The sequence below is a fragment of the Amblyraja radiata genome, chromosome 19 (genome assembly GCF_010909765.2).
Source record: "Amblyraja radiata isolate CabotCenter1 chromosome 19, sAmbRad1.1.pri, whole genome shotgun sequence".
In the NCBI taxonomy this organism is placed as follows: Eukaryota; Metazoa; Chordata; class Chondrichthyes; order Rajiformes; family Rajidae; genus Amblyraja; species Amblyraja radiata.
Window position 1 is genome coordinate 12852158 of NC_045974.1, and position 22027 is coordinate 12874184.

Below are 22027 nucleotides of genomic sequence, written 5' to 3' on the forward strand. Positions count from 1 at the left end.
GTTTCAAGATAGTGCAGAAATAGGCTCTTCAGCCGACCGAGTCAGCGCCGACTAGCGTTCCCTGTACACTAGCACTATCTTACACACTACGGACAATTTACAACTTTCACCAAAGCCAAATTAACCTACAAATCTGTACGTTTTTGGAGTGTGGGAGGAAACCGGAGCACCTGGAGAAAACCAATGCAGTCACGAGGAGAAAGTACAAACTCCGTAACCGTAGTCAAGATCGAACCCAGGTCGCTGCCACTCTAAGGCAGCAACTCTATCGCTGTCTGTGCCACCCCGCAACATTCTTGCAACAAACAGATCTAAAGATCAGAGTCAGCAATCTATTTGACCATGTATGGACCTTGAATGATCAGCCATGATCACATTGAATGGCGGTGCTGGCTCGTAGGGCCAAATGGCCTACTCCTGCACCTATTGTCTATTGCCTATGTAAGGTAATCTAGTAATGTCCATCAGTAATCTCTCACATTAATCTGACAGGAATTAGCAAATAGTAAAGGGCAAGAAGCTCTCGCATTTACTTATGCATCATGGGGTGACAAGGGGCCCCATTGTGATTTTCAAAATCAAGGAATACTTTAGAAGATGCAGTGCAAATAGATAACATTTAAAACAGAAATCAGTCACGTGGCTCAGTCAATATGCTTCTAACGTGCAGCATAACCCGCCCTCTCAATCAAAACCCTCTTTAGCCTCTGCTTGAATACATTATCTAATATTTTCTTAATTGAATTACAGCAAAACGATGATACTGCAGACTCCTAATTAGCTCAGTTTTGATTGATCCCATGGCACTCTATATGAGAAACAGGGACTCATTCCACCAAATATTTGTGCTTAAACCAAATACCATTAAATGTGTCACCTCTGCTAATAGTAAGATCCTGCAGTGAGTACATTAATGCCTGCATCCCTACATGGCACCAATTATTGAATATCAAAAGCAACTCATTTGCTGTAAACTGCCTGGGAACCTGTTGATCAACGTACATTTGTCATGAAAAAAAATTAAGAATCATGTTTAATGGATATTGTATATTTCAGAGTAGAAATTTTAGGGTTTTATTTTTGGTTCAGTTCAAGGGATTTTTTGGTTTTATTATGGTCTAACAAGATCAGGTGTCATTAGTTATTCAAAGATCTTCCTTTCAAGGATTGCAGCAACTTTCAGTATAAAGCACAATGAGCCAATAATCAGGAATAATAACAATTACAGACTGTCAGGATTAAGTATTCCTTCAGGGAAACCTTAAAATAATCATAAACATCTTGATCTTCATTTCCATCGGGACTTTCAACTAGCTCACAACATACCTATGCTTTCCACAACAAAAGTCAAATTGGTCAACCATCTATGCGTGTGCGTTTTGACAACCGCATAGAAACATAGAATGTTTAAAATAGCATGTGCTATTGTTAAAGCAAAATGAATGAAAACATAAATTCTGCACAAATGACATTTATTGCTGGCACGGAGCTTCACTGGAGAAGAAGAAAATGGAATAACCTCAGGGTTTTTTTCCTCCAATTTCAAACTGAAAAATTGGCTAAAACTGAAAAATTCAAGACTTTGGTACATAGTTGTTAGCCTTACCTGATGAAGGTCGTTGCCAATGGCATATTCCTGAAAATAGCCGGGTGCAGCTGAAGATGCTCGGATGGCTTGCCAGAGTTTAAATTTACACCCACCCATATAATGCGATCTTATACCAGGTAGGTGATTGTAGTTCCTGAAGACGAATGCTTTCAGTGGTGTCCCCTTGTTCACTATAGTACTCACAGCTGCTACCTGCGAAGTAGAGTTTCATTAATGAAAGTTAAATAAAGCATTCAGCTGTTTCTATAATTCAGCCGCATATCGCTGTCCACAATGAAATAATCTACAGATGAAGTGCATATAGAAAGAATTCAAGAAGAATTCATTGCCACAGACAGCTATGGAGGCCGTCAATGGATATTTTTAAGGCGGAGATTGACAGATTGTTGATTAGTGTGGGTGTCAAGGGTTATGGGGAGAAAGCAGGAGAATAGGGTTGAGAGGGAAAGATAGATCAGCCATGATTGAATGGTGAAGTAGACTTGATGGGCCGAATGGCCTAAATCTTCTCCTATAACATATGAATGAATTGCAGGTGCTGCTTCACAAAACAAAGGAGACAAAGCGCTGGAGTGGGTTAGCGGGTCAGGCAACGTCTCTGGAGAACATGGATAGGGTCTAAAGAATGATCCAGATCTGAAACATCACCTATCCACGTTCTCCAAAGATACTGCATAACCTGCCAAATTACTCTAGCACTTTGTTAGTTTGTAGTAGGAATCTGCACATTAGGTTGGTTTTGTTATAAATAGGCATTGCATTATATAGTTTTAGGGTTAGCCCAACTTCAAAGTTAATATCAGAAAACTCTTGGAAATAAATACTGAAAATGGAGGCCAGAGGCCATTCGGACTGTAAACGCCTATCTCACCAGGGACTAACTCTACTGAACGTTTTTCCTTCCATTATTTATTATGTAAAGGTATATGTGTGTTATGATTGTGTTTATAGTTTGTTTGGTTGTTTGGTTGTTTGTCTTTTTGCACAAAAGTCCGCGAGCATTGCCACTTTCATTTCACTGCACATCTCGTATGTGTATGTGACAAATAAACTTGACTTGACTTGACTTGGAACTAACAATAACATGAGAAAATAGGAGATGGCAGGTCATCCAGAAATACTGAGGCAGATCTTCCACTATCTGTCAGCTGCCTGCAGTCTCCCTGTGAGGGACCCGTCTCCAGTTCAGAGCAGGCAGGATCTCACCTAGCACAAGTGGCTGGCAGCACTGAGAGAACAGCTTTGTCAGCCGGCGAGGCCTCTTCCACAGGCTCACCAGCTCCCTTTAATTGCTTCAGACTAGCTAAATTCGTTTTTGTTTAAACTTAAAGGACTGAGCACACCATCACACTTAAAAATATGTAACCCAACTCAATTAAATCAAATAACAAGCCCTCCATATAGGTTAGCAAGCCTGGTTTGGGCAACACAGTGGCACAATGGAAGAGGTGCTGCCTTACAGCACCAGAGACCCAGGTTTGATCCTGACCACTGTCTGTACGGAGTTTGTACTTTCTCCCCTTGACCGCGTGAGCTCTGGTTTCCTCACATATTCCAAAACATGGAGAGTTGTAGGTTAATTGGCTACTGTAAATTGTCCCTAGTGTGTAGGATAGTGTTGGTGTACGGGGTGATCGTTGGTTGGCGCAGATTCAGTGGGCCAAAGGGCCTGTTTCCACACTGTATCCCTAAACTAAAACTAAAAGTTTGCTCTTTTCCACTTCTGATAGTGGCTTTGGCCTGAAACGCTAATAACTCTTCTAACGTTTCTTTTCTCACAGATTTGGCCTGACCTTCAGAGTACTTCCAGCATTTGCTGTTCCTAATTTTAGATTTACAGCATTTGCAGGTTTTTGTTTTGATTTTCAAGCTCTTATCTTTCGTCCATTAGCAGATTCATCCTCTTTGAGTACAATGGGTTTACAGTACTTAAATAGGATTAGCCTGTTCAGGATCTGTGGATAGTTTTACCAACCTGAGAATGAGGAAATCAGTGGAAGTTTCCTCTGCTCTGTTGGACTAAAATACATCTGTAAAGCATAGTACAGGTATCAGCAGTTGGCACTCTGAGTGAATGGCTGTGTGACAGAACACTGTTCTGAAATGCCCAGTTGTGTGGATCATGGTGGAAGTCAAATTCATGGGTGGTCCTTGGTTTGAATATATAGTAAGTGATTTTACTACACAAGCCACTACACACTATAAGCCACAAGCAATAAACTTTAAATTATTTTTTGTTGGACACTTGAGATCAAACTTCTATCAATTCTGAGATTGCCATTATTGGCAATTTACTACAAATGGAGCAGAAAGTGCCTGACAGGACTGGTGGGTAAGTCAGTTGGGAAGTGATACATTCCCTGCACCATCCTTGATTAATTACTGTTGCAGAACACCAGGAATTCCCTTGAACTAAGCTCTGACAGCAACCGAGCTAGATAATGGGAGGTTCTCACAGGAGAGTATGCTCGATTTTCCTGGGCAACGTTCAAAATTAGCAGCAAAATTCCAGACAATGGCTTGAGGGAATATAGAGAGCCTGGTGAAAACAGTAACACTGGCATCCCTCAAATTCAAGGTCAAAACATATTAAAGATATACCTGAGATAGATTATTAATAGACCTCTTTCATTCAGCATATTTTACAATAAGGAATTGATCATTATTTTGTTTTACTTTATTAAAAATATATCTGATAAATAGTTTTATTTGAAGCAGCATGCCACGTTATATCTCCCGCACACAATCTGCATCACATGTGAAAATGTGTCATATTTTATCCATACAATTTTCTGCTTTGGAGAATCTTGTAGAATCTGCAGTTGGATTTGTGAACACAACTCTGTATTGATGCAAGGATACCAAACATATTATTTCCCTCTAAATGGAAAATCAATTTGGCCTTTACTTTGTTCAGCATAAAGATTAGCACAGCAATTGTCCTAATTATTAACTGATATGGCTCTCCAGAAAGCTGATGATACTAAATTATTTTCCTTTAAACCTTTCTGCACTACTCAGTGGCCCATAACTAATATAAACACTTTGGCTTCAATGCATTAGTTTTCTCTCTGTAGTTCACTGAAACTAATTATACGGTCTCCCTGCACGGAACAAGTCAAATTATCAAGTACCAAGAGCCCCAGCTATTTTCTGTATCTGTACAGTCCAGTTAGACTTTTACTAAGCTAATGTACCGCCCTTGTCTTGGGAAAATAATTCCTTATAATTCAATCAATTGGTGTTAAGCAATTATCCAAAGGTGCCAGAAGCAACGATACTAACCATACACAGTTGTCTTTCAGTTTAAACATTTGAGTCAAGAGAGAGTCAAGAGTGTTTGTCATGTGTACTACTTATTAATATCAAAATAATTGCTTCATGAAAACAAATTTATTTTAGAAGATCCTGACATAACTCATATTCATGATTCAATAAAACTAATTTACATGGGGAGCATAGCGTCAGAGAATCTGATCATGGGATATGTTTAAAAGGGCACAAAGTGCTGGAGTAACTCAGCAGGGGAGACAGGAACCCTGGAGAACATGGATAGATGACGTTTTGGGTCAAGACCCTTCTTCAATTCCCTCAGACACTTCAACCTCACCCCCTCTGAGCCCTCTGCTCATTTAGCAGCAATAATCTTTTGTGCAGCATCTGCAGTTCTTTGTTTCTACATGGGATGTGCTTCTTACTTTTAGGGAGACATACCTGTAAACTGTTCCTTGTGTCGACTTGCTTCAGATTGTATTGAGTAATATTGAGCAGAAGGTAAAGAATCAATCATTACACGCGTCTGTCCTAATTTTACAATTTATTGTGAACCCACGGATTTCCTTCAGACCTTATGTCCCACCAAATGATGTCTCAGTTTCATTGGAAAATACCACTCAAGGGATATAATACCAGACAAAATATCCCAGAGGGAAAATAGACTGTCAAAAAGTCAGTCCACGTAGTAAAAATGGCATGCAATTTGGTGGGGACGTTTACAGCCCAACAGGAATATAACACTTTGATCAAGGCAAAATGTAAGCAGCATCTTTATTTATAAAAGTCAGATGCATAAAGATTAAATTTCAATGTTCATACACAAAGCAAACTTGATGAGATCAAAGCTGAAACACTAATCTTCAAATTCTAATCCTCAAATCTCTTACAACTTTCTGCAAATTCAGCCACCATTTCATGGATTATTCAACACAGACTATCATGTAATTGTCTTAATTTTTTTTGTTGCATCAATTAGAATTTTTATCTGAAGATCTTCAGCAGCAAAAAAAAATAAACACACTAAACTACATAGTTTGTTTAGGAGTATGTTCTTTTGATATAAATCACGGCTCAATTTCATATGGCCAACGATTTAAGAATCTGTATACCTACCATGTTATCTCACTACATTCATTTACTTACAGTATCTGGGTTGCAAGGAAGTTTAAATTATTACAGCCATGTTTCTAACAATATTTCTGCTACAAGATTAATCACGTTCTTAAGTAAAATGCGATGTGTACGAGAATTTAGTAAAATCAATATTGCTGAGATCATAAGAACAATAAATCAAGAGCAGGAAGAGGCAACTTGGCCTCTGTAGCCTGGACTGTCATTTGACATGGTCACGGCTGATCTGCCCAGCCATCCTTTCCTCTTCTTTGCCAATTCCCCACAGCTCTCAATTCCACAATCATTCAAAGATGTATCTGTGTTTTCTTTCGATACCCCCTGTAGACAATTCCACAGATTCACCACCATTTGTAAGACTACAAAAAGAGGGTTATAATTTAAGTGTGACGTGATTCAAGGCTAAATGGCTACATGTATCTTTTTCCATGATTGCAAGATTATGCAAATGTATGATGCAGCAATTTGTCAGCTAACCAAGCACATACGATTTAAAATACAGACCAACTCACCTTGGGGCTTTTAGGATTTCTTGCAGTTTGAATTAAAAAATCTTCACCCATTCTTTCCCTATAATTGAGAACATTATTAGTCACAGCAAGAAACACCTGAACAGCAATATAAACGTCAATTTAAAAAAAACTCGACAACCTGTGTCACTGACATTCAGGAATAAATGTTGCGTGCTGAGCTGAGTGACAGTGGAGGATTATTCAAAGAAAATCATAGGATATCCAAACTTACTTCAGTATTTTTTCCCAGGGTTCACTCTCATAAAAGGCATGGCTCCAGCCCATTTTCATAGTTCCCACTATTACGTTCTGTTTAAATACATCTGTACCTAATTTTCGGTACATTTCCTCACAATCGTCCAATGGAATCTGGAAAAACCCCAACATAAATGCTAGTATGGCACCTGCAAATGAAAATCACAAATCAGGTTAACTAAGCCACTTGTATCCAATAGCACAATCACAGATTTTGACCTAATAGAAGTTAAATCTGGAAAACAAATTGACCCGTGCAAGGCAAGTCATCACCATCATCATCGTTGAAAACAGGTATGGTGCCTCACAATGCTATGTACCACAGTGATCACAGCTTCTATTGAAGTGTGGATAGCCGTTGGCTCGCTAGGAGCTCATCCGCTCTTTGACAGATCTTGTTTTGGGTCCTGCTGGGTGTCCACATCCCCCTCCTCACCTCACATACCAGGTGGGGGAGACAGTTTAGTTGCCGATTATCCGACCATGGAGCAGGTAGCACGGGATTACATGGTACCCTTGGTGGGGGGAACTCCCCCTCGAGCTGACCTGTAAGTGTGCATATACATATATATGCATAATACACATATAGATGCATAATATACTCGTGTACGTACGTGCGATCGTGTGCGCATCTACTGCCTTCTGTGGCAGAGAATTTCACAGATTAGGACTGAGGTGAAAAAGTTTTTCCTCATCTCAGTCCTAAGTCCCTTATTTTTAAACCGTGAGGACTCCCCCAACATCGGGAACATTTTTTCAGCATCCACCCTGTCTAATCCTCTAAGAATTTTATATGTTTCTATAAGAACCTCTCACATCCTTCTAAATTGCAGCGAATACAAGCCCAGTCGACCCATTCTTTCATCATACGTCAGTCCCACCAGAATTAACCTGGTGAATTTATGCTGCACTCCCTCAATAGCAATAATGTCCTTCCTTAAATTAGGAGACCAAAATTGCACACCATACTCCAGGTGCAGTCTCACCAGGGCCGTGTACAACTGCAGTTGGACCTCCTTGCCCCAAAACTCAAATCCTAACGCAATGAAGGCCAATATGCCATTGGCTTTCTTCACTGTCTGCTGCATCTGCATGCTTACTTTCAGTGACAGAAAACAGACTGGAAATTCCTTGCATTCAAACATATTCTTGCATTTGGTACTAACAGGCATTGTGGTCATGGGCTCACTGCTTGGCCAATCAATAACATTATTCTCCTCCGCATACTGTGGACACTGGGCTAGAGATTCAACTGGAAAGGAGGCAAATAAATCAGAGCAAAGGTTGGTATTTGGCTATCTGTGATTGCCGGGGGAGGTAGGGGTAAGGGGAGTGTGCGAGATCCACAACCACTGCTTCCGGAGAGTAGGCTAGGGTTGAATCCTGTGGGGACCGCTCGGTCATAAGATATTACTCTTTAATTAAATTCAAGATTTTGCATATACACCATTCATCTGTGAAGGTGCGAGTCTCAGAAACATGGTGTGAAGCATTAACTGTGGTTTTTGTATCAAGTGACATTATTAAGCCAAAGATTTTTTTTAAATTGGAAACTTGTTAATGGATATGGAACAATGACTGGCAAATAGAGCAGAGGTAGTTGAACATGAAGAGGCAGCTGAGGAATCATTTTAGACATAATAATTGGGAAGGACAATGATCCAATTGAATACAAAAAAAAAGAGTAATTCTTCACACAGAAGAGACAGGAAAATTTCTGTGAGTGGTGCTGTAATAACTGATGAAACTAAAAGAAACTCAAGAGTCTGTGGAGAATGCTCAGCATATTTAACATCAATGATCCATAATGAACAATGGAATAAAGGAATACATAGAAAAGAATAACAGGATTGAGCAGATTCAGCATGGATTTACAAAAATAGTGTTTCATTAATCTTTCAGATTGTGATTCACTGAATAGAATGGAGAAATCAGTGGATGTGATGTTTTTAGATTTTCAGAAGGATTTTAATAAGGTCACTTACAAGAAGTTTGTCCATAGGTTAGAGCAAATAGAAAACAACACACAGAATGGATAGAGAACTGCTTATCTGATAGATAAACCTTGCCTGAGCAACAAACAGGAGAGATGTTGGTGCCAGCCCTGCCATGACAGGCCCTACTCTTATCTCCATCAACCCCCCAGCCTAACACATCAGAAAGTCAATGTCGAAATTCTTGTACATCGCAAAAGTAGCTCTTGTCACACCTCTTCAGTCTCAACTCTCAACCTACTGCAGCCAAAAAGTGTCCATCTCTCATGAATGATTTGAACTTGGCCACAATTCGGACCTGCAAAGACTCTTTAGTTCTCGACCAAGTAGAACCACATCCAAGGAGAATAACCAGGAGATCAAGAGGCTAATTAAATGCAAACAGCGGACATTTATGGATTGGACAATCCACCATTCCTCCAAATCTGCTCCATAGGCACATGAAGGCAGACGTCCAGCGGAAACTAACAATCTGCAGAACACACAGTGATGAAGAGAGTGCAAGGGACTATGCAGCCCACTGACAATCATGTGCAGGTACTTCTGCACTGTAAAAAATATCTATGGCCCAAAGATCAAAGGCCTTATTCCAAGGATCACAGAACTGTGGTGCTCAGAGCGATAGAGAGACATTGCTGGAAGGAAAGTTTCAAAATATCCTCCTTCACTAACAGGCAACGTTTCGGGCCAAAACCCTTCTTCAGGCTGATGTGAGTGTGGGGGGCGGGAAGAAGAAAAGAAGAGGAGCCAGAGGGCTAGAGGGAGAGCTGAGAAGGGGAGGAGACAGTAAGGACTACCTGAAATTAGTGAAGTCAATGTTCATACCGCTGGGGTACAAACTGCCCAAGCGAAATATGAGGTGCTGCTCCTCCAATTTCCGGTGGTCCTCACTCTGACCATGGAGGAGGCCCAGGACAGAAAGGTCGGATTCGGAATGGGAGGGAGAGTTGAAGTGCTCAGCCACCGGCAGATCAGGTTGTTTATTGCAAACTGAGCGGAGGTGTTTGGCAAAGCGATCGCCAAGCCCACCAAGATCCTAAAATCAGGCTAGATGTTTGGAAATTCATCTTGAGTTATCAAGGAATTCATCAGGATGGAAAGATCAGAACAAAAGAAAAGGCATGGATTTATCAACTGTGTGGTTTTTTTCTGGGCAGATGAAGTAAATTGGGCAGATTATCCCTGTCTGCAATTATCCTGTGAGTAAAGAATGGGAAATATGGTTCTAATACACTGTAACAAAAACTGAGGGAAGCATTGACCCAGTAATTATAGATCAACTTGCATAATACAGTGGGTTTACAACCACGGGACATGCAAAGTGCTCCAAATTAATAAAATGCTTTTGCTTCGAAGAAAATGTGGCAACCAATTTATATCCAAAGTCCCTCAAACAGCAAAATGCAAATGAAAGAAAATACTTTTAGCTCATGTTAGTTGAGGAATAATCATCAGCATAACAACAGGACAGATATTCTAATGATCTGTGAGCTACCGAGCTCACCGTTTACGCACCATTTCTACCAGTACCCAACCTCCAAGCCCCTGGTGCAAAAGGTAAGCAGTGTTATTAACTGGAATAAATAGGAATTAATAACATGAGAAAACTGAGGGAAACGACTGGAGTTTTTTTACAGCTTTCCTGTTAAGAATAAACCACTTCAATTGAAAATGTACTAAAACCCTTTGGCCTCACAAGCATTGGATCAAAACCAACTGTCCACATAGGATCAGAGAATGCTTATGACAAGAGGAGACTACTGAGCCCATTCCAGAACAAGGTCTACACTCCTACAGATAACATCTCTTTAAATATACATCCAACTTCAGTGTTAGTGTAATGAGGGTTTCTGCCTCGATCACCCCATCAGGCAGTTAATTCCAGACCACCACCATCCTATGGATGAAAACATCTTTCCTCATCCCCCCCCCCCCCATGAATCCTTCTACCAATTACTTTAATTCTATGCCTTCTGGATTTTAATCACTCTGCTTCGGGAACCAGATCATATTTCCATACAACATAGGCAGCGGTCATTTCAGCCCATTAACTCTATGCCAGATCACAGCACAATCCCGTTCCCCACTAATTTCCCCAGTAATCCATTCCCCCCCTGCTGCCACCACTCAGCAGGTTCTACCACTAGCCCATGCATTAATGGCAATTTGCAATGATCAATTAACGTCAATTTCACAGACCTTCGAATGTGGGAGGATATTGGGAGACACAGGGAATCTCACACATTCACAGAGAGAAGATGCAAACTCCACAAAGACAGCAACAGATGACAGAATTGAGCGGGGTCACTGATGCTGTGGGGCTGCAGTTGTACCAGCTGCAAGATCTGGTAATGAGGGCCAGGAGACTCCACTGGGACACTGAGTTCCACAGATGGCTATGCTACAAAGAGGCCCATGCTGGACTGAGGCAAGTCCACCCAGAAGACAAAGGTTAGAATGATATGGGTTACGGGCAAATGTGACTAGTGTATAAGGGCATGAACGAGTTGACCGAGGGCTTGGTTCGGTGCTGCAAGACTCTGACTCCATGTCAAGCTGGCTATTTTGTGATAAGACCCCTAATTCCCAGCAACCCATCACAAGATATGCTCCAAGTTGGATAACTCATGTTCTTATCTTGAAAATACCATAACCATAGACCCCAGAGACTTCAGGTTACAGTATCATCCAACAGGTACCATCTTCGGCAATGCAGCAATATCTCAATACTGCACTGAAACAATGGCCTAAATCACGTGCCAATGTCGCTGGACAGGGGAATTACCCCAAAACCTTCTCATAAAACAAATCAAGTCACAGCTGGTATTCCACAGAGTGTCTTTGATGTGTACAAGCAATATGACTGCCAGTCAGCAGTGTCAGAATAACAGATTTGCAAGCTTGTGACAGATGCAAGTTCACTTAGACTTCAAAAACAATATTTGAGCCTTGTCCTACGAGTAATGGTGATAAGGATATTTGTCCTACGAGCAATAGTGATAAGGATATTTAAAGTTAATTGAGTATTTGAAATTTATCTAACTGAATCAAGAAATGTTAACAGTGGCGGTCCACCGAGATGCTTTCTCATATCCTGCTGCCTATCACATTTGTAAATGATATAACAGCATTATTACATTTCTTAATGGCACCAATTTCTAGTTTAAAAAATGATTAAATGCAGAATATTATGAAAATGCAAGATAACATGGATAAATATGGAGTTGTGCAAATGGAGAAAGAAGTTGTAAACATGTGTTGCATTTTGAATGGTCACCTCTTTCATTATTTCGTTGCTGGCCTGAACTAGAGATGAAGATTGAAGCTCTCACCTGTCTGACAACTGAATGGGTATAATTGTCAACCATGGTCTTGCCAGTTATTAACGGTTTCAAATGCATCCAGTTAGCATTTTATCCAATTGAGATATTGGAGAAGGATTTTATTGGTAGAAAGAGAAGATTCTAAACATTATTCCCTTATCCTTATCCATGTATCTATATTAAACGTTATTCCCTTATCGTGTCTCTACACATTGTAAATGGATAGATTGTAATCATGTATTGTCTTTCTGCCAACTGGTTAGCACACAACAAAAGCTTTTCACAGTACCTCAATACATGTGACAATAAACTAAATTGAACTGCTCAGCACGAGGGGTAAATACAGAATTATATTTGCCTCCAAACGGTCACGTGTGCAATATAGAACACCGAACAGTATAGCATAGGAAACAGGCCCTTCAGCCCGCAATGTCCGTGCCATATATATTACCAAGTGAAACTAATCTCCTCTGCCTGCATGCAATCCATATCCTTCTATTCCCTGCATATCAATGTGCCTATCTAAAAGCCTCAAATGCCACTATCATGTCCGCCTCAACCACCACCACTGGCAGCATGTTCCAGGCACCTACCTCTGTGTAAAAACCATGGGGGAGCAAGCTGGAAAAGAGAGGTAAGGGTGGGACAGGGCCTGGCAACTGATAGGTGAAAGATGAAAGATTGGTAGATGTGGAAAGTAAGAAAAATATTATCAATTTTCATCTCAATAAATTAGTTTCCACAGTGCAATTACTTTGTCGATTGTCAGGTCAGTACTGTCCGTGATGTACAGCATGTCTATCACTTATTTTCTCATTTCACTCATTCATAGCACAAATCTCCGTTATAATTATAGAAACAAAGAAATGCAATGCCGGGTTTATACCAAAGGTAGACACAAAGTGTTGGAGTAGCTCAGCGAATCAGGCAGCATTTCCGGAGAAAGGGTAGGTGAAGTTTCGTATCGAGACCCTTCTTCAGACTGAAATGAGGGTCCCAACCTGAAAAGTCACCTGCCCTTTTTCTCCAGAGATACTACCTGACGAGTTGAGTTATGGGGCTTTCCCACGGGGCGACTTGACGCAAGATGTAACCAGAGTGAAGTGGTCGTGGTCTAGCACGATATCACACGATATAACAGGGGGTAGATAAAGAGTTCCCACGGGTACTCGGCATTTCTGTTATTTGTGCGAGTGACTTGTCCGTCTCCCGAGCTTTCCCGTTAAATCTTGAATGAACATTGTGAATCCCCATTCATAAAAGAGAAGGTAATTGCGCGGGAGTGTTAATAATTGACAATCTGCTGCTGCCTGCCCGCTGAGTTAAAAAGTTCCCACGGTCACGATATACAGTGTATCGTGAGTCTTGCGTGGGAACTTTTTAACTCAGCGGGCAGGCAGCAGCAGATTGTCGCTCCCTTCAGTTTCACCCCACCTACACCCCTCTGCTTCCCGGCCATGTGTGTGACCCCTTCCCTCCCCTCTTCAGCTCCCCGCCCATTGCACCGGCGCGGGGGCTTTGCACTGTCTTCACGTCGGCGATGCCAGCAGGTCAGTGCCAGTCACCGGAGACGTCAGGACCAACGGGACACCGACCCCCAGGCCCACTGCAAGCACTGAGATCCCAGAGACCCACAGCCAGCAGCAGCGTAGCCCCGTTCCAACTCCAGAGGAACACGCTCCCCGTAGGGACAGAAGCTGATGGTGTGCAAGGTACGTCTTGTTCTTGGGGTTGCAGATGAGGGGGCGCAGCTCGGGCTGTGACGTCTCCTGGCCACCCCCCTGTACAGGAGCTGAGACTGGGAACTGTGGGGTTGTTTGCAGTTGCAGAGGGAGGGGGAAGGGCGGTACAGTTCACAGTCTCAGCTCCAGTCCAGGGGGGTGGCCGGAGACGTTAGGACCAACGGGACACCGACTGCAAGCACGGAGATCCCAGAGACTCACAGCCAGCAGCAACTCTAGCCCAGCCCCGCTCCAACTCCAGAGGAACCCGGGTTGCGGATGAGGGGGCGCGGATTCCTCTGGAGTTGGAGGGACAGGGGGACAGGGAGACACAGCGGCTTTTGAGAATGGTGGGCAATCACTTCCAAAGTTCTGCCCACACAGTCAGTACACCTCTCCTACACTTGTCTCCCGCACTAAGATCATCTCGCAGAGAATGATCTCAGCCTAACAGCATGTTCATTCCAGATTACTCACCTTCTGTCCCCCTCTGTCCAGCTTCCGGGTTCACCGTTCGCAGGAGTTCCCACGGTACACGCAAGAGTTAATACGGATATCGCACTGGCCACTACGTGCATATAATGTTGCAATCTTCAACCACAAGTGTACGTCACTCTTGGAGAAATTCAAACTTGCTTGAATTTTCTCCCGAGTCACCAAGTTACACGAGTACCTGCCGTTAGCGCCACGGTGGTCCACGGTGGTCCACGAATGCCGTACGGTTATCGCACGGGGTTCCCACGATGTTCAACTCTGGTTAACTCTTGCGTCAAGTCGCCCCGTGAGAAAGCTGCTTTACTCCAGCACTTTGTGTCAATCCCTTATAATTGTGCTGGACAAGTGTGAACTGTTAACAACCAGTGCCCTCTGCTGGTTAGCATGAAGGTTACACAATTCTCTATTCTGGTTAAAATGCATCGCATCCAGAGGCAAGAAAGGAGTTATAAAGTTTATCACTGTACATGTAAACATCAATTCTTCAATCTGACATATATGAAATGCTCGAAAGTTAGAATTTATTAGAGAAAGAACTTGGTTTAAAATTATCCAGTTTTATTTTAACCAAACCAACAAGCTTAATATGCCATAGTTTGTCTTCAAAAGAGCTTAAGTTATCATCCAAATTCTTAAGGCAATAAAAGTGCTTTAACTGCAGGTGCAGTTCAAAACTAAGTGTGCATCAATGTCTAGGATAAAAAGACTACGATGATATCATCAACCTCATTCCTCTTCAGTCATTATGAAATGGATATTACCTAATATATTAAATTATAGAGATTAGATAAAGAAAGAGATTAGTTAAAACAAATGTAGGTCCCTTGCAGTCAGAAACGGGTGAGTTGATCATGGGGAACAAGGATATGGCGGACCAATTGAATAACTACTTTGGTTCCGTCTTCACTAAGGAAGACATAAATAATCTGCCGGAAATAGCAGGGGACCGCGGGTCAAAGGAGTTGGAGGAATTGAGTGAAATCCAGGTTAGCCGGGAAGTGGTGTTGGGTAAATTAAATGGATTAAAGGCCGATAAATCCCCAGGGCCAGATAGGCTGCATCCCAGAGTACTTAAGGAAGTAGCTCCAGAAATAGTGGATGCATTAGTAATAATCTTTCAAGACTCTTTAGATTCTGGAGTAGTTCCTGAGGATTGGCGGGTAGCAAACGTAACCCCACTTTTTAAGAAGGGAGGGAGAGAGAAAACGGGGAATTACAGACCAGTTAGTCTAACATCGGTAGTGGGGAAACTGCTAGAGTCAGTTATTAAAGATGGGATAGCAGCACATTTGGAAAATGGTGAAATCATTGGACAAAGTCAGCATGGATTTACAAAAGGTAAATCATGTCTGACGAATCTTATAGAATTTTTCGAGGATGTAACTAGTAGCGTGGATAGGGGAGAACCAGTGGATGTGGTGTATCTGGACTTCCAGAAGGCTTTCGACAAGGTCCCACATAAGAGATTAGTATACAAACTTAAAGCACACGGCATTGGGGGTTCAGTATTGATGTGGATAGAGAACTGGCTGGCAAACAGGAAGCAAAGAGTAGGAGTAAACGGGTCCTTTTCACAATGGCAGGCAGTGACTAGTGGGGTACCGCAAGGCTCAGTGCTGGTACCCCAGCTATTTACAATATATATTAATGATCTGGATGAGGGAATTGAAGGCAATATCTCCAAGTTTGCGGATGACACTAAGCTGGGGGGCAGTGTTAGCTGTGAGGAGGATGCTAGGAGACTGCAAGGTGACATGGATAGGCTGGGTGAGTGGGCAAATGTTTGGCAGATGCAGTATAATGTGGATAAATGTGAGGTTATCCATTTTGGTGGCAAAAACAGGAAAGCAGACTATTATCTAAATGGTGGCCGACTAGGAAAAGGGGAGATGCAGCGAGACCTGGGTGTCATGGTACACCAGTCATTGAAAGTGGGCATGCAGGTGCAGCAGGCAGTGAAGAAAGCGAATGGTATGTTAGCTTTCATAGCAAAAGGATTTGAGTATAGGAGCAGGGAGGTTCTACTGCAGTTGTACAGGGTCTTGGTGAGACCACACCTGGAGTATTGTGTACAGTTTTGGTCTCCAAATCTGAGGAAGGACATTATTGCCATAGAGGGAGTGCAGAGAAGGTTCACCAGACTGATTCCTGGGATGTCAGGACTGTCTTATGAAGAAAGATTGGATAGACTTGGTTTATACTCTCTAGAATTTAGGAGATTGAAAGGGGATCTTATAGAAACTTACAAAATTCTTAAGGGGTTGGACAGGCTAGATGCAGGAAGATTGCTCCCGATGTTGGGGAAGTCCAGGACAAGGGGTCACAGCTTAAGGATAAGGGGGAAATCCTTTAAAACCGAGATGAGAAGAACTTTTTTCACACAGAGAGTGGTGAATCTCTGGAACTCCCTGCCACAGAGGGTAGTCGAGGCCAGTTCATTGGCTATATTTAAGAGGGAGTTAGATGTGGCCCTTGTGGTTAAGGGGATCAGAGGGTATGGAGAGAAGGCAGGTACGGGATACTGAGTTGGATGATCAGCCATGATCATATTGAATGGCGGTGCAGGCTCGAAGGGCCGAATGGCCTACTCCTGCAACTAATTTCTATGTTTCTATGTTTCTATAAGTAATTGAAAGGGTGCTGGAATGTATCACCTCGGCACCAGCAGATCTCGCCAAGCTTTGGAATCGGGACTTTAGAGATACAACGCAGAAACAGGCCCTTCGGCCCAATGAGTCCGCATTGACCATCGATCACCCAGATAACCCCGTAGCCTACACATCTATAAGTCTTTTGAGAGTGGGAGGAAGCGAAGAAAACCCACCTAGTCACAGGGAGAATGGAGAAACTCCATAGAGACAGCCACCATAATCCGGATCGCACTCGGTTCTCTGGCGCTGTAAGATAGCAGGTCTACCACTGCGCACTGTATCAATACTCTTAGAGATGGCAAAACTTCTTCAAACCATGAAGAATAAATGGCATAGCATTATCACCAGACCAACAATTACAAGTCCAAGTTGTTCAAAACCAAATTTAGGATCAATACCAGTAATTTTGGTCTCCACAAAGAAAAGTCAATAGGATGTCGTTTTAGGCGCAATAGTGGAAGTAAATTCCGTGAAACCAAAATCATACAAGGAACAGTTTTATAACTGGAACAATGGACTGAACAGATGAACACCCACTCAAGATTCTATTCTCACACCGCGCGTGCAACTTACCTGTGCTAACCCCACAGATGTAGTCAAAGAGTTGATAGACTTGCTTTCCTGTCAATTCTTCAAGTTTACGGAGGGTCTGAAGAGCAATCAGTCCCCTATAACAAATAAAACATTTCATCAAAGAATCATGTACAAGTTCATGAATTTTGCATAAAAACAAAAAACTAAACAAACTTCTAAATTAGGTAGTGCTCTGAATGATTGCTAAAATCAAAATTAATTATATTTTATTTATTGGAACTAAATATTGATTTAATAGAACATACAACATAGAAACAGGCCATTCAGCCCACAATGCAAGTGCTGAACATGATGCCATTAAACTATTCTCTGCCTGCACGTGATTCACATCCATCCATTCCCTGCATATCCATTTGCTCATTTAAAAAAACACGATTTTTTGTGCTTCAAACACAGGCAGCAGTGATGTTTTCTGGACAAGAATCTTCTGTCGCTCTCCAATCTCTCATACACTTGGAAGAGAATAAAACTTACTTGAGGTTGACTGAGAATAAGGATAAAGAACTGCTAGTTTCAACGTACATATCTTGTTTAATAGGATAATATATGTACTTTATTGTTGCTATAGCTTGACTTTATCTCAGTGTGTTTGGACTGTTCGTGATTAGCAGCACTTTGCAATCAAGTTCAGTTAAAATCCTACTAGACTTAAAAACTCTGCCCCTCCTCTTGCTTCATAATTAATGATGAAATTACTTGTTTGGAAATGGAAGAGCCAGCAGCAAACAGTTTTTCAGATAAAGCTATCTTCAGGGCTCAGCACACTGACTAATGACAAGGAATAATTATCTCGTCCAAATGTATCAAGCCGCTGTGATTAAGCTTCAGAGTATGAAATTCTTTATCAGCACCAGTTTAATTATATTCAAAGACAAAACACAGAGAAAAAACATTTTGCAAATAAAAATATAGCCACAACCATCCCCTCCACCCATTTGCAAATACAGAATGTTTGTGTTTGTGAAATTAAGGGAATATCCACGTGATTGTTTAAAAATAAACTTTGCTTTGAGTAAAGCTGATCATTAGTGATGATTGCTTTATACAATTTAAAATTCCACATTTTGCGTGAACTTATTTAAATTAACGATTTGGATGCGACTGTAGGTGGCATGGTTGGTCATTTTGCTGATTACACTAAAATTAATGGTATAATGGAACACGAAGAAGGTGATCTAGTTACAAAAGAATCTTGATTAACTGGGCCAATGAGCTGAGGAATGGCAGATGGAGTTTAATTCAAATAAATGTGAGCTGGTACATTTTGGTAAGACAATTCAGGACAGCACTTGCATGAAATGGTAGTGCCCTGGGTAGTATGATAGAATGGAGAGATATAGGGGTGCACCTATATGGCAACACAGATAGACAGGGTTGTGAAGGTGTTTGGAACGCTTGTCTTCATCAGTCAGTGCATTAAGTATAGGGGTTTGGACGTCATGTTACAGCTGCACAAGTTGTTGGTAAGGACACATTTGGAGTGCTATGTACCCTGCTATAGAATGTCATTAAACAGCAAACAAAAAAAATTCCAAAGATGTTGCCAGGTCTAGGAGATTTGAATTATAAGATGAGGCTGGGTAGTCTTGGTCTTTATTTCCCTGCAGCATTTGAGGTGTCTATAAAATCACGAGAGGCTCAGATGAGATGAATTCCGAAAGTAGGGAAGACTAAAACCCAAAGGTTTTGGGAGAGCATAAATGCACTTGTTAATTTGATAATTCATGTTCCAACACAGGAACTTTTTTCCAAAACCAGTCGTTGATATTTCATTATATTTCAAGGGATATGGGGAGAAGGCAGGCATGAGTTATTGATTGGGGACGATAAGCCATGATCACAATGAATAGTGGTGCTGGCTTGAAGGCCCGGATGGCCTCCTCCTGCACCTATTTTCTATGTTTCTATTCACCCAACAGTCAGTACGCAAAACGAAGATTTCAGATCATGTGACTCAAACTCTTCATTCAACTCACAGCCAATCAAATAACATCCACAATTATCCCTGCCTATTCCCAGTTATAAGATCACAGTTTACTGTGCTTCTCACAGCCAATCAGAAAGTGGAAAGTGATGTTAATTCACAACTTTAATATATTCCTTTTTAAAGCTGTTTGTATACATTAACAGAAATCAAACGCATCTATTTGTAAAACTTCTCACTAGTAGTTCCCATGTCAAAATGTTACCGAGCGGATTCATTCGCCCAATAAGTGCACAGGAAATAATGCGTAGATTTGTGTTTATATCAAGCATTCAACGCAAGAAGCAGCTCTGTACATACGAATGATTCCTTACGTTACTAATAAATATTTTAGTGTGTCAATACACTTTATTTTCTGATTCATTACTGATCATTCATTTGTGTCACATTATTCTTCATCCCATGTAAAATGTTTGAATTTTCAATCGATGTTGTCAGTTAACTCAGCGATTGTAAAATTTGATAATCTGACATACTAAATGATCCAACATACACAAGGAGCAACGGATTGTGTGTCAGACTAACAAGAATTGACTGTACATGGATAAGAAAGGTTTGGAGGGATATGGGTTGGGCATATGCAAGGGGGACAAGCTTAGGTAACTTGGTTGGCATGGACATGTTTGACCAGATATTGTTTCCATGTTGTATAGTTCTATGACTTTTGACTGCAAACCCATAATCAATGCGTAATTATATTGAGATTGTTCAAGCCTTTTTAATGAAGAACTCTTAGTAATTGAGAAACCAGCAAACTACCGCGGGGGGCTAGATTTCAATACTGGTGGCAGTAAAAGTACAATGTAGAAAGAAATCTTCTTTCGACTGTTGTATACACACCCTTACAAAACACTACGAATAAAAATAATTTTGCTTCAGGAATCATTCAGGCAACAATCAAGCGCTAGCAAAAGAGATGCGTATAACAAACACGAAAGTGGTTGCCAGAAAATGAACTCTCTGTTCAATAATTTGGTTAGTTGTATGTCATTTGGTGAAGGTAGAGGAGAGTTACTTTGATGTAATGTTAAATGCTCCAATTAAAAATCAGTCAATTCATTACCTTGTTCCTCCTCCATCAATAGCCAAGATTCTTATACCGCGGCCTTTAATAGGATTGGAATATCCAATTAAAGCCAGAGTCTCTCTGACTGCACTCTGAAGAGTTTCATCATTTGCCTGCCTCAGGCGTAACAAGCAAGGAATTAGCTTCTCCTGTTTGAAACAAGACATAATTTTAAAAACATTTAAAATATTCTTCACGGGAATTATAATGTATGTTTAATGGAATAAAAGTTATTTTCAGCCTGCTTTTAGACAAAATATTGCATGAAACTTTGATGAAAATATTCAATGGAAAGACAGCAATGCTATTTTATGCAAATCCCTGAAGTGAATATTTAAATACTCCAATGTATTCTGCAAGTGCAACAGCAGTACCCAGAGACCCGGGTTCGATCCCGACTACGGGTGGTGTCTGTACGGAGCTTGTACACTTTCCCTATGATTGCATGGGTTTACTCCGGTTATTCCTGTTTTTGCCCACAGTCCAAAGAAATGCAGGTTTGTAGGTTAATTGGCTTCGGTAAAATAAAATAATCCCTATTGTGTAGGATAGTGCTCATGTACGAGGTGATCGGTGGTTGGCGCAGATTCGGTGGGCCGAATGGACCATTTCCACGCTGTCTCTAAAGTCAATACTCCCACATCTCATTTAAATTCTACCTTCAGCTTTCCCACTTGCTCCAGATTGGAAGCTAGCAAAAAGTATTTACATCAGGCAATAAATTTTCTAATTTGAAAGCTGGGCATCAATATGCAGAACTCGAAGGCTCAGTCCATTCGTTCAAGATCAATAAAACTGCCCGTCTCAGTTACAAGTTTGTACAGCATACAGCAATTACAATACTGATTAATTAACTCTTTCCCCTCATACCCATAACTACCAGCAAACTCGTCAGCTTAATTTCCAAGGTGCAAAGACCTTGATTAGTACATTTTTTTACCTGAAAGGAAAAAAATGTGAATCATAAATTGTACAGCACAGAAACAGATCCTTCAGATCACCAAGTCAACATTGACCATGAAGCACCATTACATTGATCCCATTTCATTCTCTCCTCATACCTATCAAAACTAGATTCCATGACTTACCTATGGAATTGGGGCAATTTACACTGGTCACGTAACCTATCAATCTGCACTTTGGAATCTAGGATGAAGCCAGAGCATATGGTCACAGGAAGAACATGTAAACTCCACACAGATAGTACTGTTGGTCAGGATTGAACACGGGTCGCTGGAGCTGCGATACAGCAGCTCTGTTGGCAGCATGACTGCGACTCCCAAAATTGCTAGGTTTATTGAAGTTAATTTCCCCAACCTGCCTGGGTGAGTTTTGAACTGACCTCTAGGGTATGAGTCACTAGGCTGCTCTACCATGCCACTCTACTTTATTCTACCATATCTTACAATAACACAA

The 22027-nt window shown here is 41.3% G+C and overlaps 1 protein-coding gene across 1 annotated transcript in view; it reads right to left on the reverse strand.

Moving 5' to 3' along the window:
• Window positions 1-22027, reverse strand: part of pnpla8 (patatin like phospholipase domain containing 8) — a 54696-nt gene that overhangs the window by 14040 nt on the left and 18629 nt on the right. The window contains exons 4-8 of the mRNA XM_033037704.1: window positions 20609-20760; window positions 17541-17635; window positions 6761-6932; window positions 6529-6586; window positions 1607-1801 (exon numbers count right to left, since the gene is read on the reverse strand). Of these exons, the coding sequence (XP_032893595.1) occupies window positions 1607-1801; window positions 6529-6586; window positions 6761-6932; window positions 17541-17635; window positions 20609-20760 (672 nt within the window). The remainder of the gene's footprint in view (window positions 1-1606; window positions 1802-6528; window positions 6587-6760; window positions 6933-17540; window positions 17636-20608; window positions 20761-22027) is intronic.